The sequence below is a fragment of the Rhipicephalus microplus genome, unplaced genomic scaffold, assembly GCF_043290135.1.
Source record: "Rhipicephalus microplus isolate Deutch F79 unplaced genomic scaffold, USDA_Rmic scaffold_15, whole genome shotgun sequence".
NCBI classification, from domain to species: Eukaryota; Metazoa; Arthropoda; class Arachnida; order Ixodida; family Ixodidae; genus Rhipicephalus; species Rhipicephalus microplus.
The window spans coordinates 11,352,642-11,380,168 of record NW_027464588.1 but is presented as its reverse complement, the minus strand read 5'-3'; the positions used below and the strand labels follow the sequence as shown (position 1 = coordinate 11,380,168).

The 27,527-nt window shown below is 44.8% G+C and overlaps 1 protein-coding gene across 5 annotated transcripts in view; it reads right to left on the bottom strand.

The window, feature by feature from the left end:
• LOC142784684 (uncharacterized) overlaps positions 1-27,527 on the bottom strand; it is a 285,299-nt gene that overhangs the window by 77,406 nt on the left and 180,366 nt on the right. For 3 of the 5 annotated variants that reach the window (XR_012888726.1, XM_075883160.1, XM_075883161.1), the window contains exons 2-7: positions 20,659-20,743; positions 17,667-17,849; positions 10,504-10,674; positions 6,712-6,780; positions 5,305-5,365; positions 575-739 (exon numbers count right to left, since the gene is read on the bottom strand). Coding sequence is in view for 4 of the 5 variants with exons in the window: in XM_075883160.1 (XP_075739275.1) it covers positions 575-739; positions 5,305-5,365; positions 6,712-6,780; positions 10,504-10,674; positions 17,667-17,849; positions 20,659-20,676 (667 nt within the window). In the remaining variant the exon portion in view is untranslated. The remainder of the gene's footprint in view (positions 1-574; positions 740-5,304; positions 5,366-6,711; positions 6,781-10,503; positions 10,675-17,666; positions 17,850-20,658; positions 20,744-27,527) is intronic. The other 2 variants (XM_075883162.1, XM_075883164.1) reach the window with 1 other exon arrangement.

Sequence of the window (27,527 nt, the reverse complement as noted above, 5' to 3'; positions counted from 1 at the left end):
TGATTAAATGGAACAACTTGCTTAAATGGAACAACTGCCGGTAATATGTTTGGTTTCGTACTTCAATATTATAACCCTGTTTATCTCTCAATAAACAAAACTCCTCTTAAAGGAAACACGTTTCTCTGGTACCTTCAGGTTTCATGTAAAAGGAGTCTACTGTATCAGTAAAGTACAATTTCACATTCCTGAAGACACCACTTGATCATGAGGCGACACATCGCAAGTGAGAAAAAGAATGAAACGAAAGTGAAGGTGTAGGAACCGCCTTGCCATTTCCACACCAAACACCATCACTCGGTCCTGCATAGCTGTTATTCGTTTTGAAATCGATGAAGTTACGGGCGGGGGCTTCAGCGAGAAATTTTAAAGCGACACTTCTACCTCGATTTCCTCCGCTAATGATGAACTTACGAACGCAATACTCGTGGCATTACAAAGTTCCTAAATTTTATTATTCCAAACCAATTCACTGTTTCATTCAAGTGTCTCTTTTAAGAGTTGAAATGCCACCCTCGTGCTTACACCACTAAGCCACCACAACGTGTTAGGGATAACAACAATAACTGCTTACTCTGTGGAAGCGCTCGTGCTTGCTCAGACTCGTTGCTGGCAGCTGTCCGCACAGACGATTTAACGAGACGCGGTAACCGTGAAACCTGGCAGCCGGTGATTTCCTTAGGCTGGACCAGTGTAAACGGCGATCGACACTGGTCTTTTGTCAGTGCAGCTGCACGGCCTGCAGGTGGCCATCATGAACAAGCTCAGCTGACAGGAAGCACAAGATGCTTACAGGCAGTGTGCTTACAAGAGAATTCTCATATTGCACCCATTAGCTGCTAAAATTCTGGCCCTCCGTACACACAGTGGACATATGAAGATATTATGAAGCAGTTATGTTCTACTAATTACCACTTCACTACCGAGCAAAAGTGAAAATGCTGTTATCTATGCTGTCCAGTGGTACTGATTGCATCAGCAAAAATCAATATTCAACTCGTAACTCTGAGATGCCAAATTAGAATGTCTGCATTCCGTGCTTACGGCTTTTAATTTACCCTAAGGCCGATATCTACTAGATTCCTTGCGGGCTCAGATAGTAAGAGCGATAGTCCTCGAAACGTAGTCCCAGGTTCAAATCTGGGACAAGTATGAATTTTTCCTCTGCTGCAGTACTTTCAATAACAGCGACTTTAAACCGTACAGAACCTGCTCACAATCCCCGCCGCAAAACACGTGCCAGAGACACATATGCTGTCACTAGACAGAGCAATCAAGAGCTGCAAGAGCAGAGCTGTCACCACGTCTTGAGCTGCAAACAAATGGGACTCCCCACCCAATGCAAGCCCCAGCTGACGTGTCAAAAAGGATGCCTCAGTAACTATGTGAGAAGAACTATGTTGTTCTACAATGTCCAAGGCACATCCGACCACTCCTAGCTAGAGCACGACCCTCTGAAATAACTAGTTCAATATATAGGCATATTCGAGAAATGCGAACAGCTTTTCTTGTACCTTTGTGCTACAAAAGAATGAAAGGCTACTTTTTTCTTTGTCCCCCACGTAATACTTGAAGAAACCCTAATTGAGTGCACTTAATTCGCGTTAATAGCACCAAAAACCGTACAGAACCGTACAGAACGTGCCGCAGGTTCACAGAAAAAGTGAAGTCTTAAAACAATGCACACACACAGACTAAAAATTAAAACTCAATGACGGCAAAGCTCTACCAACTCTCACAAATTTTTGCATTGCTGTAGACAGCTGTCAAGACTGTAGTAATGCAAGTCAACGTCGAATACATAAATTGGGACACTCTCAACCCGTGCAACTTTTGGTTGCAACACGGCACTATAAGAAACCACCCAGATGGAGCCTTTCAAAATGTCTCATGATAATAGTCTCACAATCATGCTCGATGTCATACCACCTAACATCACCGACGAAGAAAACCTCGACATCACCATGTACCTTCAGCGCGCCTGAAAAGCCAGACAACTTGCCCATCTGGACATCAAGAACCAGCAAACGACTGACTGCCGTCGTTAACACCTTCAATGACTTCACGAGAAATAGAAGCTCAACGAGTGTTTGGGTCTGGATGCAGATGTGGGCTCGTGAAACTTCTACAGCGATAGTTCCACACAAAGCACTAGAGCGCCTCGGCACTTCAGACTACGCGGCTGTGCATGTCAGATGGCAGTGCAAGCTCTCAGTGAAACCATGCAGAACCTGAAGTTGTTCACAAGGAATGTCTTAAGAGGGGCGCGTTCTTTGAAAACCGAAAAATTGCAACCCAACGCACACCCAGAGAACAGTGGTGCTTGCTCGGCGCGGCCTTACAAGCACCACTCTTCTCTGGCCGTGCTTTGTGTGTCCCGTTTGCTATCGTTTCGCTCGGTTCTCACACGTCCTCTTCAATCATTTACCGCCTTTATGAGATGATCTTTCACCTTGTTCACGGGACGCTGATTGTTGTTCTGTCGTCAAGAGTGGGCAGGGCAAATTTGAGACTCTGCACGCGTTCTGTTCTAGAAAGCGTCTGATGACGCTCATACGCATGGTGAGGCTTGTTGACACGCCAATGCTGGGAGACAGTCGCATAGATGCTGAGCAGCTTCTCCTTCGTCTTTTCAAGACGATGACCGCATTGATGCTTATTGTGACATAGAGGTTGCTACAGCATCAGCACAACGCTCTGTCACAAGTGGAGCTGGTGTTGGGGTTTCGTGCTCAAGTGCGCCTGACGAGTTGCGCTAGCTAACTGCAGCGATTGCGGCCTCGAACAGTGCAACGACGTCGTCGACTGTGCATTTGCAAACAGGTTCTTGGATGTGCGAGGAGTTAGCTGCAGAAGATAGCGAACATGTTGCTTTGCAACCAAACCTCAGCGCTATGCCGGCAACCAATGGGCAGTGGAGAAAGACCCTTTGTGTGAAAAAGGCTCAGGAACGGCTGCAACACAAGCAGGAGAAGCGGAAAAAGAAAAGAGTCCTAAAAAACATTTCTAGCTACTTTGCAGGGTAATTTTAGACCAAAATACGGGTTTGAAACTTTCAAAGCCCGTTTTCTCGGAATGACTTGTTTTGGCCAGTGAGGCTGTTTTATCTGGCAATATCTCTTCAACGTTCATTTCATTTCTATCAGATTCGCTTTATTATGTACCCTGATAAATAGCCCAAACAGTGACAGAACTGCTTTTTAAATTTGTTGCATCTGTAATTTGTGATAAGTGATAAAATCTCAATGGCAAACACCAAATTTGTTGCTCTGCTAAAAATTTTCTGCAAGAAATTTGAAAAAAAGGTCTCTGTCGTGGTGTAAAACATCCATCCAAAAATCATCACAGTGAATTTCACGGCGCTAGCCCATTGATTAAATTCACAAGCGCCTGACTGAAAAACCTATGTGCACTACCCTCATAAATGGCTGTAATTTGGGAACCAGTGAACCTAAATGCATGAAATTTTGTGGTTATTCAAATGGCTTTACAATTAGACTACCCTGAAATTTCATTGGGAGATCTCAACAAACAAAAAAAGTTGCCCTTCTGCTGTCGCCTCCCCTCTTGAACAGTGTTGTAGGCATTGGAGTATTGGAGGACACATTTCACTTTATTAGGAGCTTGCTCCTTTTGCTCACGGCTTTATGTACGGCGGCTGCCGGCGTGTACACTAGTGTTGCCAGTGTGCACACTTCTGCGGTCGCCGCTTAAGGTTGCCTCTCCGGTGATTCCAAAATGCTCACTAGATGGCAAGCTGCCACCCAAGGCTTCGGTTATCAATGACCTGCCCACTCTTCTCCACAAAGTGGCTTTGTAAGAAAGAAAAGTGAAAAGTGTGACGTCGTAACTGTCTCTCTCTCAGGAGGTTACCTCAACAGCACCACACGGGGGATGAGTAGTGGAGGAGAGAAAGGAATGTTAAAGAGAGGAAAAAAGGAGGGTGTCAGTGGTGTTTGGTCTGGTCCTGTGCAAACTCGCGCCGCCTCCGAACTGGGAGGAAAAAAAAAACACTTGCCTGCTCTCAACCCCATTGAAAAACGCCAGATAACTCCACATCTGCTATCTACAAGCGTTAGGAATTCGACTCTAGCCAGCGGCTAGTATAGCATAAAGGGACAGGTGGTTAACGTGCCCGACAATGCTACCTTCAGCGAACCCATCATGCGCTGGCTCAATAACAAGCCTTCCTACAGAAATGGTCTCGCCAAAAAACGCCCCGTGCACCACCGAGTAAGCTCCTGTAAGGTCACTCACTTTGTGGATATGGTAGGAGTTTAATGCAGGATTTTTTTGTAGGAGTTTAATGTCCCAAAACGAACCACCGCATGATTATGAGAGAAGCCCTAGTGAAGGGCTCCAGAAATTTCGACCACCCGAGGTTCTCGACGTGCACCTCAATCTAAGCACACAGGCTGAAAGCATTTTCGCTTCCATCGAAAATACGGCGGCCGTGGCCGGACTATGATCCTATGACCTGCAGGTCAACAGCAGAGTGCCTTAGCCACTAGACCACCAAGAAAGGTTCGCTTCTATTTTCAGTTTCAAACATCAAGACTATGTTTTCTGAGAGTGTAAAGCCACATGCCCTTCATTTTTATGCAACGACCTGTTACACACGTAGGTACTGGCCTGCTCAGGTTGCGAATGTCTCCGAATGTTTCCACTCCTCTGCAAAAACGCAGAAAGTTTTACACTGATGAGCAAAAAATCACGGATTTTCAGATTTCAGGTGACTGGCGTCTATCCCTGCTGTATTCATTGCACTTTGAGCATTGGTTTCTCTCATTGGGCACAATTTTGGCCAACAAAGTGTTCTATCTTTCCTGACTGCATTTCTTTTTGTTCATCCCAACCATGTGGCATCGTAATTGATATACTTTCAGTTTGTAAAAATCCCTTTTGTTGTGTCACGAGACCCCTGGTGTCATGCAAGCACACTGTCCATGACACTAGGTGGAGATAGGCTTCGGCTATGCCCTTTTCCTGCTACCAACCCAGTGTGGGCATGCCAGTCATGTTGCTCAAGCCTCGCTCGCGAATCGCCCTTCTTTCCACTACATAAAACAGCCTGCAGTAAACACAGAAGAACAGTCTCGCCGAAGCTCGGTTTATGTGTTCGCCCTCTGCACGTTCTCCCGTCGCTCTGCCTTTTTGCCAGCCTGCCACGGGGTTGCCTGCCATGCTCCTGCCCTTGTCTAACACCTTTATTTTCTACACTGTCGTACAGTATTTAAAAGAAGCCATACTCTCTTTCAACATGCATTTCACAGCGGCATATTTTGAGAGAGGTGTGCAGCTTACCTTTAATATTTGTTGACGAGCACTTGCTTGTCTTCTTATCAGCTCTACAACCATCAGCCATCTGAGGAAAGAAAAATTGTAGGCACAGATGTGAAGCGCGTAGTGGTGTAGACCATAGGTCGGCGAACTCACTCATCAGTCGAGTCACTTGGACTCACTCAGACACAGATCGAGCTATGAATCGGGGCGCAATATTTTGGCGAGCCTGGGTCTGAGCGAGTGCAAAACACATAATGTATATTTCGAGTGAGTGAGTGAGTTCCACTTTTGTTTTGCCGACCTATGGTGTAGGCACCCCAAACTTTCCTTTTACAGTCAAGACACCGTTCCGAGCAACGTATACTGAAACAAAAAGTGAAACACTTGCTGTTGAAAGAGTTTCGTAGTGCTTATAGACTGCCCAGGCAGCTCAAGTGCCTATACACAATGTCTCTACCTTTCGCTCATGTCACCTCCAATATTGAGCATGTGTGTGAAGACAACACACATTTAGTAGCCAGTCATTTTGCCCAGCAATCATTTCATGTTATCTGCAAGATAGGGGGAGCACCAGCTGCCTCTGTTATCGGCCATGTGAAGAGCTCAGTTCTAGCTTAGCTGCTCGCTGTCGATTGCCTCCTTTGCACTGGCACGAAAATCCACGATGCCTACCTTACCTGCATCTCTTCCCCTCCCCCTATCTAGTACCGTATTTATACCATTGTAGATATACCCATTTTATCTCAATCTGAAATGCATTGTGGGTGGTTGACTTCAATCGAAACCAAAATCTGTTTAGTTTCCATGCTAGACTTACAACCGAAACCTAAATTAACAAGAAATCGGGCAGGCTGTGGCATGGCTACAACATTAAGTTTATCTTCTGGCCGTGCCTGTGACATATATTTCCTTGCATGCAAGCAGTACTGTAAGCAATGATTCGCAGAAGCTTTTCTATAGATAATCCCTGCCAATTGCCTTGAAGCTAGCTTGTCTGTGCAGGTCTGAGGTGCTGCCACGAAGCCGCCATTCTAAACTGAAATCCCAGTTTTTCTTCAGCGACATTGTACATGGTTTATTAAATGCGCTCACGATTTTCTTTTGTGGGTGTGTTATGCAGAGCAATTATAAAAGGTCGAACTACATTAGAGTCGACAATGAGATTGAGTAAGTACGATGATGACTCCACGCAGCGTGCTCTTTATTGCCTGGCCAACAATGTTGAGTGCTCTCAAATGTGGTCCAATAAACTTCATTCTATTGTACCTAGAAGTGGTTGCTGTGCAAAATAAACAGTTCTTCAAGGCACTGGTACGTAAGCCGCAAACACTGAAGCATAACGCAAATAGCGCTGCACTCTCCCAACTATACAGTACCGCAAAATGTTTCCAAAACCTTAGAGAAACAGCACAAGGAGCAGAAACCCACCTGTGGTTGTTGCCGGCTTGGTGACAAGAGAAGTGCTGTGTCAGGTTTTTCCAAGACCTGTGCCCAGAACTGAAAGTGCACACGAAAAAGAATGCAGGGATGAGTTACTAAACGCATGTTATGCTATGTGACAACACATGCCACATGCGAAATTGTAGCAAGCCGAAGAGTGACATTCAGTGATGCCAACAGAACAAGGCCGAAATTCAGGCCGAGGCAGACTAATGGCTTTTTGGTGCCGAAAGAGCTCAGATAGCTGCACATGTTGGTAGTGGTGCTATATACATAGATTCTGTATTACTTTTGCACATTACCCTTGCTTTCATATATAACCTGCACATGTAACTACTGAACGCTGAAAAATAAGAGCTTCAAGAGTCCTCACACACTGCTGTAAAGCTACCTTTCTTGCATTAACATAAAGCAGTGCAGTAAAATGAGCTTGCACACAGAAAATATGGCTAATCCTTTTTAATGTTCCTTATTGAATCATATGATATATTGAACTACCTATACTCTGTTACACCACTTTGGTTCAGCACTACCAAAGCTATGGGGTGTAACAAAGCCACACGCTTGCGTAGCAAAACGTAGCCCCTCATACAAGTGCCTTCAAATTGGCATGGTTGTCTAAAATTGACATTTGTTTGGTGTGTGCAACATGTTTTTTCATCGCATTTATTTCCTAAGCATCTAATTTTTTTGTATCAGTTACCAGCAGTAACTATGGTTACAAATCAACATGGCAGCGCCCATGCAGAGCGACCACCCGCTTTGATTCGAACTTGCGCCTGCTAAACGCCCACCGCACTGACAGCAACGAATGGTCAAATGAGCCATTGATTTGTTTGATCTCACTCCGAGGATGAAGCATCAGGTACATTTTGTCGTAAGTGAGATATGCTGCTTGTGTAGCCATATCTGATAAGCCTAACGCGCCGATGCCAGGGCTGTGCCGCCAGGCGAAAAACACTGCATCGCCAAATATCAGACATGCGACCTCGCACAGCGTTCCACGTGTGTCAGATGCTCTTTCGGTGAAACAAAAAAAGATAGACGAGAAACATTGCAGCGAGAGACTAGAAGGAATGCGTCGAAAGAGAAGCAGTCATACCAGAACTACGAACAGCGTCAGAGAGCCACAAAGTGAAGATATCTGCCGGCACGAGCGTGTACCGATCTTCCGTAGAGCCACAAATCATATAGTTAAGATGCCAAACTTCCTGAAGTTGAAGAGTAATGGCCAGTTTGACAGTATTACTTATTTTTTAAAGTTCATAAACCACCCACGTTACATGCAATGAGCGTGGAAGGACAATTCAATGAGAAGACACAGCGCAGATGAATACATGTAGAGGGGCTGATCGCCTTTCTTATTGGCTGAGGGCCCTGCAGCCTTAACAGTGCTGAAGGGAACTTCTGAAACAGAGTATAGTTGCAATATCTTTGAGATCTCAATATATGCAGGTCCGACTCTATACAAGTAAAACCTAAGCCGTACTCTGCCTTGCATTCCTTATTTTTCAGCCATGTTTCTACCAACTAGCATAACAAGAAGTACTCGGGGTATGTTTACATAATAGCGTGCCCTGGTCTTATAGGTATGGCACTATGAATTACATGCCTAGAGCATTTTCACGGTTCGCAAAGATAAGCGCTGTCAACTAAACTGAAATAACAACAAGTGAACAATCCAACACAGCCTAGCACACTAGCTATGTGCTAAACAGAGCTACAAAGAGACGAGCCCAAGTAAAGTCCCTGCTACCTCAAGTTCTGGAATTTTACGAGCAAAACATGCAAACCAGTTTCAAAGCTTGCAGTGGAAGGACTTTAACTGAAACAGGCACATAAACAATCTACATTACAGTTTGAAATAACTTTGGTAGGCCGGAGAGGCCCCACCCAGATGATAGAAGCGACTGGAGATCGCCTCCACGATTAAAGTAGAATGTAGATTTAGTCCCACTCATGAGCTAGATACAAAAACCCGATCTCTGTTCGACATCAAGATGAGCTCGCAATACAACTTCTGTTCAAGAGCACTTAGAACATTCTTTTTTTCTTCAGTCAGTACCAATTACACATTGTTGAAACACTGCCTGTCAATTTGCTGCAACTTCCAATTCTGAAAAAAAGATGTTGCTCCTAACACGATAAACTGATTAATGTTTCGAAACCTACATGTTGCACTAAAAAGATTAAATACTTGAAGTTCACGTTGACAAATGCTATGCAAAAGCACAGTGACTGACATGTCGATGTAGGGTGCAAGTCTATGTTAATCTGCCTTCAAGAAAAAAAATATCTAAAACTGCATCAGTGCTTCTATGTTATACTGTATTTTCACGTATGCTGCATTTCGGGTACTACATTCAGTGACAAGTTCCATCTCGGCCATGGCTTCCCTTTGTTGAAATGAGGATGCCACGGACGAGATTGAACTTGTCACCGAATCTAGCAGCAGAAATACAGTACACCCACTAAGCATGGTCTCTGCTAGGGCCGCGCTTTTCATTGTAGAACTGCGATTCTAATGCCATGCAAGTTTTACTGCAAGTGTAGCAAACCTCATCCGGCATGGGAAAGGTTTGAGACAGCTGCAAGCCTGGACAGCCAGCTTGCAAAACTGTTGCTAAGCCTAAGCTGGCTTGACCAGTATTTTAAAATAAACGGCAAATGTAAAACTTTACAAGAAGCATGCAATGTGGCAAAAGATTCAGAAAAAGAAGAAAGAAGTGCATCAGCCTATTTGAAGCACAAACCTGTGAAATCTGAATGATTACTTCAGAAATTGCAACCTTTTAGCTTTTTCAGCTAAGAAAAGACTGCTTCACAGATGTTCGGGTGCACGGAGGTGGTGCTGAATCTGCTCGACTTTCAAAAACCCGATCTCCGATCGACATCAAGATGAGCTCGCAATATAACTTCTGTTCAAGAGCACTTTGAACATTCTTTTTTTTCAGTCAGTACCAATTACACTTTGTTGAAACACTGCCTGTCAATTTCCTGCAACTTCCAATTCTGAAAAAAAGATGTTGCTGATGAATGTTTCGATACCTACATGTTGCACTAGAAAGACTAAATACATGAAGTTCACATTGACAAATGCTATGCAAAAGTTAAAAGCAACTCTAAACATTTCATTTTAAAGAGGCACCAAAGAGAAGCGACGGGTTGGTTTATATTGACAAACTGCGCTCAAAGAACTCTAATGCCATATATGTTTCACTAACATAAGTTCATTATTAGCGGAGAAAATCAAGGTTGTATTATTTTTGAATTTGGCAGGTGACGTCAGAAATTTTGAAGTGTATTTTTCGTAATTTCAAGAGGTGGGCTGGATAAGTTTTCTGAAACTTCGTATGCTAGGTCTATAGCACTCGCAGATGACAATGTACTTCATTTTTACCTATTAGAAGCTACGTAGGACCCAGTAAAAAAAAGCCTTTGAGATGTACAACACCCCGGTCTGGTGCATGAATTTCATTGCAACGTCTCTACCCATATTTTCTTTTCACGAGTTGTCTCACTTACCAAGCGTCGTGTCGCAGCAAGAGTGGAGTTTTTGAGATTGTGAAATTTGTACTTCTTTAATGCGCAAAAAATCGCTTTTTCTATAGTGTCCCTTTATTTACATTTCCAAAAAAGGGGGCCTCCCCTAAAAAAAGGCTCTAGGTCCAAGACACCTTGGTTTGAGAAAATGCGCATTTGTTTTTGCAGGTGAGTGCTAAAGATCAAGTGCATAGCAATTTATTTTTGTTTCATTAGGTACATTTATGAGCCACTCACCTGGCGAAGCCTCTGTTTACCGGACCCCTTTTTATGAGAAGTAGGCGAAGCTCTTGGCAGAGGCCGTGTGGGGGTCCCAAAAAAGCTCCTGGGCTGGCCCACAGCATGGCCTTCGCTTAATTGGGTACTGGTGGTCTTGGATACAGGGCTGACTGTACCGCTCGCCTGTGCCTGCAGCAACAGGCACGTCAATGAGGCGCATGCACTACTTTTAACCTGATCAGAGCTGAAAAGGCATTTAACATCTGAAGCAAGCCATAGAACAGTGCCGTTTTAACTTGGGTGCTGCCTGTGTGCGGTATACATTACCTAAATTGCACGCGAACAAAACCATTCAAATCTCACCATAACGAAATTGCACCTTACACGAAAAATAAGCTTGCTATATCCGAAAGTTCATTATAAAAATTCATTTTTAACAGTATGACTATGGCAAGACAATTTTTATTTGCTTCGTTATAAGAGATATTTTGTTACATCTGGGTGTACAGTAAACCCTCGTTAACTCGAACTCGCATATCTCGAAACCTCGGTCAAGTCGAAACTTTTTTTCGCCACGCCCACCATAGGCGCCATGTATTTGCCCCCTCTTATCTTGAAAGGTTTTTGCAGGGGACAGCGTATATCTCCAAATCTTGACCCGGAGGGAAAAAGGCAAAGTCCACTCCCAACAGGAAACGAGGACGTTGTGCAAATGCTTAGCCCTTACTATAGGTGCTAAACGCGGTCGTGAAGGGTGAATTTGAAATTCCCGCTGTTGCAGCCGTTTGCTCTCTGCCTTCTCAAGCAACTATGGAAATGATCAAGTGTGTGCACCTGTGCACGCCTACTGCACGGTGTGCAGTGTGCCGTCAGCACGTAAGCTAGCCCTTGCATGTTCGAGGTAGTTGTCTGTGTTCCCAGCGATCTGCGCAAGACGAATATTCAGTGCATGGTCTGTGCAACGAATGCTTCCAAATATCAACCAAGACCTGCCCCCAAAGCAGTACAAATCGCTAACGTTGGAGGGAAAAGTCGCTTTAATCAAGGAAGTGGAAAGAGCATGTCAAAGCAAGTCGTGCATCGCCAAGAAATTCGGCACCCCCTTGTCAATCCTCTCGACAGTGCTTAAGAACAAGCAAACGGTTTGGGAAGGCTTTGAGCAAAGCTTCTAACGAGGGGGACGTCCCCGTTACCAGTATGCTGTCGGATGCAGATATCGTTGAGATGGCCTTGAACAATGCAGATGACCACGCAGAAGAGGAAGAGCCCCTAGAAGTGCCTACGACGACAGAAGCGCGTAACATGCTACACTTGCTCCGCAACAAGGCTGAATGCAGTGGTGGCGACCAACGGCTCGTACGATGAGTTGAGCAGCTTTCTCGGACCGAGCAAGAACGCGAAACAGATGAGAATTGCACAGTTTTTTGATCCTCGGTGATGAATTCTTTTTTCCTGCGAATTCTTACGCCTTTATTACAGTAGCTCTCTCGTGCAGTGACCTGGGCAAATATTTTCGACGTTTTGCTTTAAGTAGAAATACTGCTTATCTCGAAATTTTCCCTGGATTTCACGGCTTCGAGTTAACAAAGGATTACAGTAGTAACCTTACTGAAGTGTCATGCACATACATTTTACTGTGCGTACATTTAACTGCCTTTAACTGTATGTACAATGAACTGCATTTTTGACTAATGTACAGTTCCTAATATTGTCACAGGTACATCTGTATTTTCCTGCTCTAGTCGAATCCCTTCACAAAAACCAATACATGCACACTATGGTGGTGTAGTGACGATTACGCTCGAATGTTAACCCTAAGGTCGCGGGACCGAATACCAGCGGTATTGGCCGCACTTTCAATTAATGCAAAAATGTGCGAGGCTCATGTACTTGGCTTTAGGAGTACATTAAAGAACCTGGTCAAAATTTTCAAAGCCCCCACTACATTCATATTTGAAAATTTTGTTGAAGGGCACTAAAACGGACGGACAGAAGAGGCTGACAAGAACAGTCTTCTGTCCGTCCATACTTTAGTGTGCTTCAACAAAATTTTCAATTATGAACGTAATCCAACTGGCCCAACTTGCCATCTTGCCCCCACTACACTGTTCTTCATAATCATAACGTCGTTTTGGGACGTTAGGCCGCAGCTATTCCTATATTATTAAAGCATACATTTCTAACCACTTATGGGGACACGCCACACCAAAATATTCTGGAACCTTTCATTGCTTATGCTGTTCCAATGTATGCAAGCAACAAGAGTTCAGCAATTATGTATACATTATCGAACATTCCAGCGATAACACTGCAATAGTTGACCATGCATGCATAGAAGAAACGTTTCATCAATAATAAGATTACGGACAAAAACTGACAACTATGCTTGACTATCGTTTCATTGCACAGGTTGTCTCATTTTCTGGACACAGGTTTTAAAATATGCAGTTCCATCTTTACTAGTTCGAGTATTGCCTTTATCACTGACGCAAGCACGTGACAACCTCAATTTTAAATTCAAAAACTGCAATTTGGACCAAAACTGGGTTTGGCTCAGCTACGTAGTTACGATAAACCCTCGTTATTGGCCAGGTCATCGGGGCAGGTGGTGAATTCCATTAAGCGGCTAAAAGCACTGAAGAAATCAGTCTCGACATGCACTTAGACAATCTGGTTGTTCCAATGCGCAAGCTGTAAGCCACCGTGCTTAACAGTGGCGGCAAAAAAATGCCAATATTCCGATGGCCGCACGCGTCTGACTCAACAGGCCAGGTCCCACTGCATGACGGTCCCAAGAAACTGTTACAATAATGGAATGCACAGTTTTTTTTCTCTAATATCACGACACATAAATCGGTACACTCGTTTAGCACAGTTAAATGAGGGTTCACAGATAAATTTCTCATTCCCGCGTGCCGTACTACAAACGTAGTCTAGAAAAACTTTGGTCTGAAGTGCCGAGATGAGGGGTGTTGCTACGAGGTGGATAAAGTACATAATTTTAATAAGAATCATATGCACACCTCGTTATTTGAAGTGTTAGCTGCCACTAAGAGATTCTCGTTGCCTTCTTTAACAGAGGATTATTGGGGTGGCAGCCATTAAGACTTAGAGACAAGGCATCTAATTTTTTTTTGCACTCATTAGCGCATGAGTCGTGCCTTCATTCATAGCCTACAATTTGCCCAAGAGTATCACCGTAGAAGGTGTTACAACAAAAATAACTAGACTTGTACGAACAGTGAATTTTAAGTTCGAAGTGAATAGGGTTTTTGGTCGAATAATTTCGAATCAAATAGAATATACAATGTATAAAGAAAAATGGGCATATTTATCATGACCTACCTGTCCGGCACAATTTTTTTTTAATTATAAATAAAACCTCTCTGTAAAAGCGCTTTCTTTTCTTGCCCGTTCAAATGAAGTCGAGACAACTTAGAGAAGTAGCAGGATTTGACTTTCAGTAGGATGCAAGTGATGACCTGTAAACTACATAACATTATTCATTACAGTTAGAATGTATAAATCAACAAAGCAGGCTTTTAAGCTTATAAAAAATAATCAATCGATTTGAGGATCATATGTTCATTTAAAGTGTTTTTCAACAACTTTGCAAGTAGCCATGGAATGGATTCACTAAAGAAGCTTATTGCCTCACGAATTAACCGCTGCAAAAACTTTTAGAGCCTGTCCAGTATGAGCGGAGTAGCGATTCCCCACATGCTACAACTTCATTCTCCCTTCTTGTCTCGATGAAAGCGCTTGAAGCAAAGCCGCGAGAGATGACATAGGGAAAGAAAATATGTCGGTTGTGCGTTGCGACCTTGTGAATTCTGTTTCTTTTCTTTTTCTTTGACTACGCACGCGGCTACCCACGGTGGCCCAATAACAACCATGCTCAAATCAGCCACTGGCTGGTACAATGGCTGTGACGAGCGATTTTTGACATAGTGGCGTCATTTGCTGAAAGAAGAGAGCAATTTTTATCCGATTGAGAATTTATTGTGAATTCCAGATCGCGTGCTGCGCGATAATATTAAGCTCACATGTTCTCGGTTGCCTCGACTACCGATTAGCAGCGTTAGCTGGCCATGCTTAACCAGTGTTGCAGGGCCCCTGTAAATTTAAAGTAGACTTCGCGGCAGAGCAAAATTCCCCTAGCAAGGTGCTTTCACAGTTTAACACCACTACACTGCAGTGAAACTACCCTTACAGTCGGTTCCAAGGGGACAAATATAGATCTATTCGTTCATATTGTCGCGACGTGAAAATAACAGGATACAGGACGAGGATGCGACCAGGAAAAACGAGGTCTGTATTAAAAGAACAAAAAAGCAGGCGCTTCGATGTCGTCTTCCTCGGAGCAACCATGGGTGCTGCCCACGCTCATCACTTCGTAGTCCTCTGTCTTCTTGCCCGGCCTTTAGCCGTGACATTAGCCTCCCATTCAAGAAAGCATCGTCCCAATGCTTTATGATCAAAGTGGTTTGTACTCGTTGGAAACGCAAGAGTTCAGAGAAATAAGGTTGAATTCTAACAACGTGCACAACTTCTGGAGCACACCTTCGACGCCATAAGGAGTGCGCAGTATCAGAAACAACCTCATAATTAATGTCACTGAGACGTCGTAGAAAGTTATAGGGCCCAAAGTACCGTCTTAATATTTTTTTTTCTGAGAGGCCACGGTGCGGAATAGAAGTCCATATCCAAACTTTCTCTCTTAGCTTGTATGAAACTAAATGGTGACGAAGGTTGTACCATCTTGAATCGTAGTCCTGCTGGCGACTACTACGTAGGCATGCAAGTTGTCGGGCTTCTTTGGCAAGCTGGGTGATATAATCAGCATCCGTCTCAACCTTTTCGCACTCGTGTGGCAGCATAGCATTCAGCATAGTGGCGACTTCACGACCATGAAGAAGACGGAATGGCGTTCTTGTTTCTTGATGAGCCGTGTTATAGGCGAATGTGACATACGGCCAGAGCTCGTCCCAGTTTTTATGCTCCACATCGACATACATGAAGAGCATATCCGCAAGTGTCTTGTTGAGACGCTCCGTAAGGCTTTTCGCTTGCGAATGATACGCCGTTGTTCGCCAATGGGATGTGCCACCAAGTCTTAAAACCGTCCTTAATGGTTCAGCTGCGAATGCAGTTCCCCTGTCAGTTATTACCACTGAAGGAGCGCCATGCCTCAGCACCACATTCTCCACGAAATATCGGGCTGCTTCACTTGCCGTGCCCCTCTCCAGAGCCTTGGTTTCGGCGTAACGAGCGAGGTAGTCGATGGCTACTATAATCCATCTGCGACCTGCCGATGAGGAGGGAAATGGGCCCAAAAGATCCATTCCGACTTGAGTGAATGGAGTAACAGGCATGTCAATAGGACGGAGGAGGCCTGCTAGTTTGACGGGTGGGACTTTTCTGCGCTGGCAATCAAGGCACGTCCGAACATAGTGTTGAACGGTCACCGTCAGTCTTGGCCAATAGTATTTCTGCCTCACTCTGCACAGCGTACGCGTGTAAACCAAGTGGACGGATGTCGGTTCATCGTGGCATGCCTGTAATACTTCACTCCTTAGAGATGTTGGCACGAGTAAGTAACCGTTTTCGTGTGACGTGACGTTCATTTTATACAGGACGTCGTTGCGCAAGCAAAACGACGAAAGCCCTCTCGCAAACAGTCTAGGTACAGCTGAATTGTGACCTTCCGAAAAACGAAATACGGGTTCTAGCTCCGGGTCATCTCGTTGCAGCTGTGCGATAGTAGCCGTGTTTACAAATCCGACAAAGGCTGCATCGTCATCATCTGCCGTTGCAGGTTCGTATGGCGCACGAGAAAGGCAATCGGTGTCTGAATGTCGCTACCCCAATCTGTAGACCACCGTCATGTCAAATTCTTGAAGCTTCAGGCTCCAGCGCGCCAATTGTCCTAAAAGGTCTTTTAAATTTGTCAGCCAGCAGAGGGAGTGATGGCCGCTGACAACATTAAAAGGACGGCCATACAGATATAGGCGGAATTTCATAACGGCCCACACTACCGCAAGGCACACTTTTCCGTAGCGGAATATTTTCTTTCGCACGTGAAAGAGTTCTGCTCGCGTAAGCAATTACTCGTTCAGCGCCATCCTGCCACTGCACGAGTACAGCTCCCAAGCCGACATTGCTAGCTTCGGTGTGCACTGTTGTCGGGGCGTCATCATCAAAGTGTGCGAGGACTGGTGGCTTCTGAAGGTGTTGCCGCAGCTCGTCGAATGATTTTTGCTGTTCTTCATTTCATACGAATGCGATGTCTTCTCTGGTAAGGCGGGTCAATGGCAAAGCGAATACTTTGAAACATTCGATATTTAAATTTCAATCGAAGTGAATTCAAATACTCTACTATTCGTTTGAATATTCGAAGCATTCGAAAATTTGCACACGCCTAAAAATAACGTTTCATTTACACCAAAGAGAACTGCTTTGCAAGGAAATGATAGATTTATGTGCATTGTTCCCATAATATAGTAGCACACAGTCCGTGTATTAAAGCCCACTGAACAAAGAAAGGTTAATGATAAATACAAAACTCAAGATACAGATTTTATTAGGATGCAGCAGAGTGGACAATAAAAAGATGCTACAAAGAAAATGAATATACTGCAGTTCTAAGCAGAGAAAAGTTAATGCACCACAAATATCAGAGTACTGAACAGCATAAAAGAAAACCCCCGTTAGTTCATTCAAAAGTATTGTGCGGGATAAAAAAAGCACTCTCAAACGATCATCATATTGGACACCCATTTGCTTTGTAGGATCACAGACATCACACATTAACTAACTTGCCATAAAAAGAACCCCTCAATAACCTGGGTCTCGAGCATTACTCTGTAGGTTTGCAGCTTGTGCACATTCACATACTACAACACTCCTCCAGTAGCAACTTCTCTCAACCAATCTAAAGAAGAATTCTGGAATGCCACTGTAATTCTACTGCCTGAGAGAGTTTTCTACACACTCGTTGGGAGTTAAAACAAACTAAAGAGTTTCCCTTAGGAAAAAAACTGACTTCGTGAATAGAGAAACGAACTAAGTCCTCATGTGGACACTGCCAACTAGCAGATGCAGACATGAGAAACCTCATAAAGCAAGGCCAACTGGTAGTACCTGAACAGAAGGTGTTAGTGCAAACTGCGTTTACTTACGTGACCTAGCCTGTCTTTTTCAGAGTCTTTCAGGCCATGAGGTGAGCCATTCGGCAATGGCCATGCTGAAGCGACGTACAAGTTAACTGGCTCGTTTGACAGGCGACCACGATGTGCGGGGCTGTGCTGGTAGTTGGCCATCTTTGAAGCAGAGCTGGAGGCAGCAGCACCTCCTTGGAGAGCCTGCAGCAATTGAGAGGGCATGGCATGTCCATAATGTTCAGGAACATGCCCTCAGAAGGTGGTGAATCAGTTCAGAACTGAGGGTGTCCAGTCCAACCCGGAGTGGCTAGACACTCGTTATAGCAGTCCTTGATGACTGCTATAATGACAATGCGCTTTAATTAGCTAGAAGTGCACCTGTGCATAGAGTATTATTCTATACATTTATGAGGGGTGTCGTAGAGGAAGGCTCCACAAATTTCGACCACCTGTGTTTCCTTAAACTGCACCTAAATCTAAGTACACAAACCTCAAACAATTTTGCCTCCATCAGAAATGCAGCGGCCGCGGCCAGGCTATGATCTCGCCACGTTCGGGTCAGCAGTCAAGCTTGTACCTACAAAAGCCCACAAATTTCTTAAATGTGTTTGTGATTTTATGATTTACAGCCAATGTTAAGGACACATGTTCCTTTTCTAGTAGCAACAACTGTAGCGTACAATGAGAAGCAAAGTCAAGGCCAATGAGGAGACTATGCAAAGAGAGACTCATCCTGCTATTTCTCTTGTTCTACTTGTGAATAGGAAGCTCTAGCATCCTTGAAGCCTTTTTTCCACACTGTACAGAGTATTTACGATGGCCAATTATGAATTCAGCACCAATAACGACTTAAACAAATTTAATGTATTAAGCTTCTCAGACTGCAGTGAAAGTCCGCGCAAGTCACAAAGTTGTCTCGGTGGCTCGTCAATGTGGAGTGGTTGATTTATTGACAAATAGCAAACCAGCCGCAGGGACATTACCTCAGAATGCACGGTGGGAAATAAAAGATGTGCAACTATGTTTAGCGGACCCAATTGAATGAATTTCGGTATTGCGGGGCTCTCAACTTGCAAAGCTGCTAGTAAACTACATTAATACATCACATATATTTGGCGTCATGAGAGGCAAGCCTAATGGATCAACATGCTAACATCGGTGCTACGAGAAATCCTCAGGCTGAACATTTATTAAACTTGACTTTAAGAATCTTGTCCCAATCACAGCCGAGTACAAAGATTTTTTCCACTGTCACAATGAAAAAATTAATGTGCAACGTTGCATCACAAAGAAAAATATTACAGAGAGAATGAAGTAGGTATTTACAAGAAACCATTGTTTGTCAACAATTTAAGTGTAGAAGCTACACATACTGAACAAATCCATCTCGCATTGCCATTAAGAATAAAGGTTTGTCACATGACAAACACGTTCTAGCAGACTATATGAAGATCACCAGCCACCGCGAGTATTTACACCATCTCAAGCAGGACTTTTCAATTAAACCAAGGCTCAGGTGGCAGAGTACAGAAGTTCCTCTGTTGAAAGTTCTTCAAAACATTTCAACCAGAAAGAATAAGATTGTGGTCTACCAGTCGCAGAATGAAGCTACGATGACCACCATCAGAAAAATAAAAGTTTGAAGTGTGAAAAAGTGGCAAAGCTACCGCTAAGTCATGCAAGGCCTGAAAGAGTGAATCCGGCTGATTTTTAAGTTTGATCTGCTTCCTTGTAGGTAGTTGCAAGGCGATGTGCTACCGGCTGCTTCTCCACGAAGAGAGGCTTAAGCGAGTTAAACCACAGTGAGTCACAGACACTAAATGGACGCTTCAACTCCAGGGACAGCAACACGCACTGAAATAAAGCGTTCACTCCTCCCATAAATCTATGGGCATGTCGTTGTTTGCTCAGGGCTTCGATCACTTCGGGGGGGGGGGGGGGGGCAGTGGGAGATGTTTCTACACAGTGGCCGCTGCCTTTCCAGTTCCCTAGTTATTCTCTCATATGCACCGCTGAAGCACTCCGCACAGATGCTTCAGCAAAGTTGAAACGTGCATCCACGGTATTTATCTTTGGGCGAGTCACAATGGTTAACGAGGACGATAGCTTTTGGTGCCGTCCAAAGCTTTTATGGCAGGCTTAAGCAGCTTTGGTGTTAAGAGAATTCATTTTAGCCTAGAATGAGCCTCTTTCGACCTTGTGACCTTCCACAGAACTGATTTACCGAGGATGCAGTAATGTTGCACATATCAAGATGCATTAAAGAATGCTAATAGTTAAGAAGAAAGTACACAAAAAGAATACACAGAACAATAAACAACACAGCAACATACAGGCAAGGCCACCAGCCACAGAAAATCAGTTCATTTAGGGACATATCTTGGTAAGACGGCAAGTTGGGCCAGTTGGTTGGGAATTATCCTGAACTTGGTTTACAGCGCACATCAGAAACACAGACACAATGAAGGAGCAAAAGAGAAAAACGGAAAAAAAGACAGGACGGCACTGGTAGGAGGTCGTTAGTGCAAAATGCTGTCTTTTCTTTCGCGACAGATTAATTGATATGCCGGGTTTAACATCCAAAAACGACCATGTGATTATGAGAGACGCTATAGTGGAGGGCTCCGGAGACTATTTCTTTCTCTTTCGCCTGCCTGCTTCCTTGTGTCTGTGTTTCTGGTGTCGCGCTGTAAACCAAGTTCACATTGAATGGGAACATATCTATTTCATGTTTAGGTAATGGTCATTACCAATTCTTCGTATCATACCATATTTCCTAAAGCAACTTTTGTTCCACTCTCACATTCGGTGCCCAAATGTGCTGCATGCTTTGCATACTGATGTCAAATGAGTAACACAGTTAATATCGCATACTGATTTACTTTCTCACGTTGTGTTAGAAAAACGAAAACAAAGCAAACCACTATTATGCAAACATTTCGCCATAAGGTCCAACCGGCGATGCTTACCCCAACCGTGCAAGAAAAGTTGGAATTTTCAAGCAGCTCACCTGGTGTGTCCTCGGCATCACTGGCAGATCAAGTCGCGACCAAGGTAAGCTGCAAGCCCGAAATGGTCCGAGTACAGCAGGACCACTGCGCCAACAGACGCCAAGAAAACAAACACCAGTGAGCACAGGCAAGGTTACTAAGTACAGCGGCCGAGTGAGCTACGAGATTGTTGAGGTCGCTTCTTCGAGCTCGACAGGGACTCAGTGCTAGAGAGCACTTTGTAGAGCACTCTCTCCGCAGTACGAAGTGATCTAGCCCCACTAGTCCCTCTCTCCGCTCTGGAGAGCCGAGTACGTACAGCTAAGACGGGCTTTGCCATACGTACTCAGCTTTGGCCGGCGAAGATAATTTTGTGGGGCCTCATACTGCGAACAATGTCTAATGAGAGCGGTTTCGCGCGCAGAAGAAGATTGCCGATTGGTGAAAAAGCACCGCAGGTCACGGGATCGAATGCCGGCTGCGGCGGCTGCATTGCCGATGGAGGCGGAAATGCTTTAGGCCCGTGTGCTCAGATTTGGGCGCACGTTAAAGCCCAGGTAATCAAAATTTCCGGAGCCCTCCACTACGGCGTCTCTTATAGTCACATGATGGTTTGGGGAGCCGATGCAAAGTGGTCGCTCACTGCTCGCCACAGAACACCTACACACTACCACTTGTGCTCGCTTTTTGGTTTCATTGGCCCAAGGAGCAACGCAACAACGGAATCGAATGCTGAAGCACCTAAACGAGAATGAGGAGTTTGTGGGCTACCTAGTCACTTCTGAGGCACCGAGGTAAATCCCGCGGAAGCCAGCGGCTGATTCATATTTCGTTCAAACAGCGATACTTCCGGCGACCACACCATAGAGAAATATGTGGTCTCTATGACCACACTTCTGTTTTTGCAGCGCGCGCTGTGGCCCACGAGGTGCAGGTGTCGCCCTCTATAATTATTTACCGTGACGTTCATGTGGCGCTAGCTGTCATCTTCAAAACCAAAACTTCTCTTAGTTTCAAAAAAAGTGACATTGTGTATGTGCCTACAATATCAATATTTTTATAATAAAAAATGCACACTTCAACAGTTGTACTTTCTATTTTATTTTTTTTCGATGAGACAGCGTTTTTTGCCATAGAGTTTCATACATCATCATCATCATCATCAGCCTGTCTACGTCCACTGCAGGACAAAGGCCTCTCCCATGTTCCGCCAGTTAACCCGGTCCTGTGCTTGCTGTTGCCAATTTATACCCGCAAACTTCTTTATCTCATCTGCCCACCTAACCTTCTGTCTCCCCCTACCCCGCTTCCCTTCTCTGGGAATCCAGTTGGTGACCCTTAATGACCAGCGGTTATCCTGTCTACGTGCTACATGCCCGGCCCATGTCCATTTCCTCTTCTTTATTGCAGCTATGATATCCTTAACTCCCGTTTGTCCCCTAATCCACTCTGCTCTCTTCTTGTCTCTTAAGGTTACACCTACCATTTTTCTTTCCATTGCTCGCTGCGTCGTCCTCAATTTAAGTTGAACCCTCTTTGTGAGTCTCCAGGTTTCTGCTCCGTAGCTAAGTACCGGCAAGATACAGCTGTTATATACCTTCCTCTTGAGGGACAGTGGCAATCTACTTGTCATAATTTGAGAGTGCCTGCCGAATGTGCTCCATCCCATTCTTATTCTTCTAGTTACTTCAATCTCGTGGTTAGGCTCTGCGGTTATTACCTGCCCTAAGTAGACATAGTCTTTTACAACTTCAAGTGCACTATTACCTATCGCAAAGCGCTGCTCCTTTCCGGGATTGTTGTACATTACTTTCGTTTTCTGCAGATTAATTTTAAGACCCACCTTTCTGCTCTCCTTGTCTAACTCCGTAATCATGAGTTGCAATTCGTCCCCTGAGTTACTCAGCAATGCAATGTCATCGGCGAAGCGCAGGTTACTGAGGTACTCTCCATTAACTCTTATCCCTTACTGTTCCCATTCTAGCCTTCTGAAAACGTCCTGTAAGCACGCAGTGAATAGCATTGGGGAGATTGTGTCCCCCTGCCTTACACCCTTCTTTATTGGTATTCTGTTGCTTTTTTTATGAAGCACTATGGTAGCAGTTGATCCCCTGTAGATTTCTTCCAGAATGTTTATATATATTTCATCTACGCCCTGATTCCGCAGTGCCTGCATGACGGCTGATATTTCTACTGAATCAAACGCCTTCTCGTAATCTATAAAGGCTATGTATAGTGGTTGGTTATACTCTGAGCATTTCTCTATTACCTGATTGATAGTATGAATGTGGTCAATTGTTGAGTAGCCTGTTCTAAATCCTGCTTGTTCCTTTGGTTGATTGAATTCTAATGTTTTCTTTACTCTGCTAGCAATTACCTTTGTAAATAGCTTGTATACTACAGGGAGCAAGCTGATCGGCCTGTAATTCTTCAAGTCCTTGTCATCTCCTTTCTTATGTATTAAGATGATGTTAGCGTTCTTCCAAGACTCTGGTACTTTTTTCGTCAGGAGACACCTCGTAAATAGAGTGGCTAGTTTTTCTAACACAATCTGTCCTCCATCTTTCAGCCGATCTGATGTTACTTGATCCTCACCAGCAGCTTTGCCTCTGTGCATGCTCTCCAAAGCTTTTCTGACTTCTTCTATCATTACCGGTGAGGTGTCGTCTGGGTTACTGCTAGTTCTTATAGTATTAAGGTCGTGGTTGTCTCGGCTACTGTACAGATCTCTGTAAAACTCCTCCGCTATTTTAACTATCCTATCCATATTGGTAGTTAATTTGCCTTCTTTGTCCCTTAGTGCATACATCCGCCTTTTGCCTATCCCAAGTTTCCTCTTCACTGCTTTGACGCTTCCTCCGTTTTTCAGAGCGTGCTCAATTCTCTCCATGTTATACCTTCTTACATCGCATACTTTACGTCTATTAATCAGCTTCGAAAGCTCTGCCAGTTCTATTTTGTCTGTTGTACTTGACACTTTCATGATTTGACGCTTCTTAATTAGGTTCTTCGTTTCCTGGGAAAGCTTGCCGGTGTCCTGTCTAGCTACCCTGCCTCCAACTTCCACTGCACACTCCGTGATGATACCCGTCAGATTATCATTCATTGTATCTACGCTAAGGTTGGTTTCCTCGCTAAGATCAGAGTACCTGTTCTGCAGTGACACTCTGAATTCCTGTACTTTCCCTCTCAGTGCTAGCTCATTGATTTGCTTCTTGCGTATCAGTTTCTGTCGTTCCTTCTTCAAGTCTAGGCGGATTCGAGCCCGCATCATTCTATGGTCACTGCATCTTACCTTGCCAACCACTTCCACATCCTGCACGACTCCTGGGTGTGCAGTCATTATAAAGTCTATTTCGTTCTTATTTACGCCATTAGGGCTCCTCCATGTCCATTTGCGGTTTTCTCGTTTTCGGTAGAAGGTATTCAAAATACGCAGATTATTGCGTTCTGCGAATTCTACTAGTAGCTCTCCTCTGGCGTTTCTAGTGCCGATGCCATAATCTCCTACTGCCTGGTCTCCAGCCTGCTTCTTCCCTACCTTTGCATTAAAGTCGCCCATTACTATAGTATACTGTGTTTTCACCTTACTCATTGCCGATTCCACGTCTTCATAGAAGCTTTCAATTGAAGCGTCATCATGGCTGGATGTAGGCGCGTAAGCCTGTACTACCTTCATTTTGTATCTTTTATTCAGTTTAATTACAATGCCTACCACCCTTTCATTAATGCTATAGTAATCCTCTATGTTGCCAGCTATGTTTCTGTGAATTAGGAACCCTACTCCCAGTTCTCTTCTGTCTGCCAAGCCCCGATAGCAAATGACGTGCCCATTCTGTAGCAAAGTATAGGCCTCATCTGTCCTCCTAACCTCACTCAGCCCTATTATATCCCATTTAATGCCTTCTAGCTCCTCGAATAATACAGCTAGACTTCCCTCACTAGATAACGTTCTAACGTTAAACGTTGCTAAGTTCAAGTTCCAATGGTGGCCTGTCCGTATCCAGAGATTCCTAGCACCCTCTGCTGCTTTGCAGATCTGACCGCCGCCGTGGTCAGTTGCTCCGCAGCTGGTGGGGACTGAGGGCCGTGAGTTAATTGACGAATGCCTACGGGAGGGGGTGGCCAGATACTGCACCAGGGTGGCCAATCCTTCTCTGGTGAGGTCATCGGTGCGTACCGGCTTTAAGCCGGTACGATCAGACAGTAGTGGGAGAGCTCCATGCATGTCTTCCTTATTGTTGTTCAGCAGCATTGGCGGCCACCCACCACGGAGCCCAACGAGGGGACGCTACAAGGTTACAAATGCTGAAACCTGCAGACGCCAGCCATACAACGCCACTATAACCCAATGAGCCTAGACCAAGGTAGGCTATTTGCACAGGGTTAACCCTAGCCGCCAGGAAGTTTGGAAGTAAACGGAAGAGAGTAGAAGACAGGAGAGATAAATAGTAAGAGATAAAGGCGAAGATGTAGGGAGAGAGAGATAGGAAAAGGCGACTGCCGATTTCCCCTGGGTGGGTCAGCCCAGGGGTGCCGTCTACGTGAAGCCGGGGCCAAAGGGGTGTGTTGTCTCCGCCGGGGGGCCTTAAAGGTCCAATCACCCAGCGTCGACTCAACCCCCCGGATCCCCTTTTCCTCGGACACGGCAAAGCCACGCACGGCTAGGCGTGGGAGGGAGTCGAAACTCCCCCGTTAGCTCGGGTTCGTGGTGTCGCTACACACCAAACGCCTACTTGCGCAGGCGCCCCTCGGCTGCGCAAGTAGTTTCATACAATGATACCGAAAGAGGAATCTGGCGCTGCAATCGTGAACCCTCAGAGCACGGAGGAAGGAAAGGAACCTTTCCTTCCTGCGTGCCTCATAGGAATTATTTACAGGCTTCGAATAGGATCATATTAGCCAGCAAACTGTCTACAAATCTTTTCAACAGTTTCAGTTTCGTTCTTTGTGTGGAGTTGGTAGGTGGGTGCGATAGACTGAAGCTGCGCCTTTGTTGTTAAAAGAAGCTGAAAACTGCTAGGCCTCTCAATTCACTGCAACGCTGCATTGACAGTTGACAGTATGAGCGAAGCGTCGTCTACTCACTGCTGTGCATAGATGTAGCGTCCCATGCTAGTGCAGGGTATTACATCGCGTTCACGTTTGTTTTTAGTGCGTCTGGTCAAAACTCGTTGAAATAAACCATAAAGAAATAAAAAAAAGGTTAAAAGTGAACACTCCCGCAGACCCCAGCGGCCCAATCGACCCTAGCACACCTGGTGGTTGGTGAGAGCAAGTGACGTGCGCTTCCTGTTTCGGTTTCACTGGCGCAAATTTTGAATTACTTTGCGTAACCGACGTTTGGCTATGACGAAAGTTCATGATTTTAGACCACTTTTTATCGCCTAAATGGATAGTTTTTGTAGGTCGTTTTGATTTAGCGATTCCCTGTGTTAGAGTCTGATAATATAAAAAGCACAATATGACAGAGGTAGACAACAAATGCATCTTGCCTTACAAATAAATTGTAACAAATATTGTAACAAATACAGAGAGAACACAGGCAACGCACACATCGCTAGAGTTGGCAGAAGCTGAGAAGCTGGTGAAGTACGACACACCGGGCCAGTGGGTAAGTAAGGATCTATGGCAAAAACACAGCGCACAATGCTGATGAAGAAGGAAGAAGTGACATATACACAGCAATGAAGTCGCGAATCACGCCTGGGGTTAACCGAAATAATGAATAGAAAAAAAGAGCGCACAGAAACCACACCACACAATATAGCAGAAAGGCAAAGGTGCAGTGTGCTGGCTGTGCTTAAGAACAGCTTGCCCAAAATTAAAAAAAAAAGTAGACTTGATGCCTGCTTGTCCTCAGAAAGGTAGGGCTTTGCAGCTTGCTCACTACGTGAAAGACAAACTTTATGCTACAACACTGGCAGGTCTTGTGGCTCTTCTTATGCATCGCCTTCATCAAAAACTTAAGATCCCAAGTGATTTGCGTCTGGGTGTTGCTGTGACACTTGCGAGCTAAAATAGATTGTAGTCATCACTTATCCAGAATTGTGGACCTTAATTGGTGCTACGAGAGCGGTATTACAGGGCTAATAAATAGCAGAAGGAAACCACTTTGGCTCATTATTTTTCACAAAGGCTCTACATCGTACGTTATCACTCACAAGCTATATAAAAATAAAATGGCAGCGTCGGCAGCCCTATCAAACGCTACAAGTTTGGGTATTCTTTTGAAAATTTTGATGGGCGAGATGAGGAGGTTGATGAGAAGCTAAATTACGAAAAGCATGATTGATGAGAAGCTAAATTACGAAAAGCGTGATAACGTGAACCGCGCCCACTTCATACTGTGTTCCTTACCCGCTCGAAGACATTTCAACAAGCGGTTTTGTTATCGATATATTACTTGAGCTGGAGAGATAATGCATACACAGAGACCAAGCGACCCACAGTAAAGTGTACAGTTTGCCCGCATTTGCTACAAAAATACAGACAGGATACCCAACATTCTTTTTAAGGTTATACAAATCACTTCGAGCGAATACACAGTGTCCCTACTCCTCATAGCGGCCCCGCAGGGGCGCCTGCGCAAGTAGGCGTTTGGTGTGTAGCGACACCACGGACCCGAGCTAACGGGGGAGTTTCTACTCCCTCCCACGCCTAGCCGTGCGTGGCTTTGCCGTGTCCGGGGAAAAGGGGATCCTGGGGGTTGAGCCGACGCTGGGTGATTGGACCTTTAAGGCCCCCCGGCAGAGGCAACACACCCCTTTGGCCCCGGCTTCACGTAGACGGCACCCCTGGGCTGACCCACCCAGGGGAAATCGGCAGTCGCCTTTTCCTATCTCTCTCTCCCTACATCTTCGTCTTTATCTCTTACTGTTTATCTGTC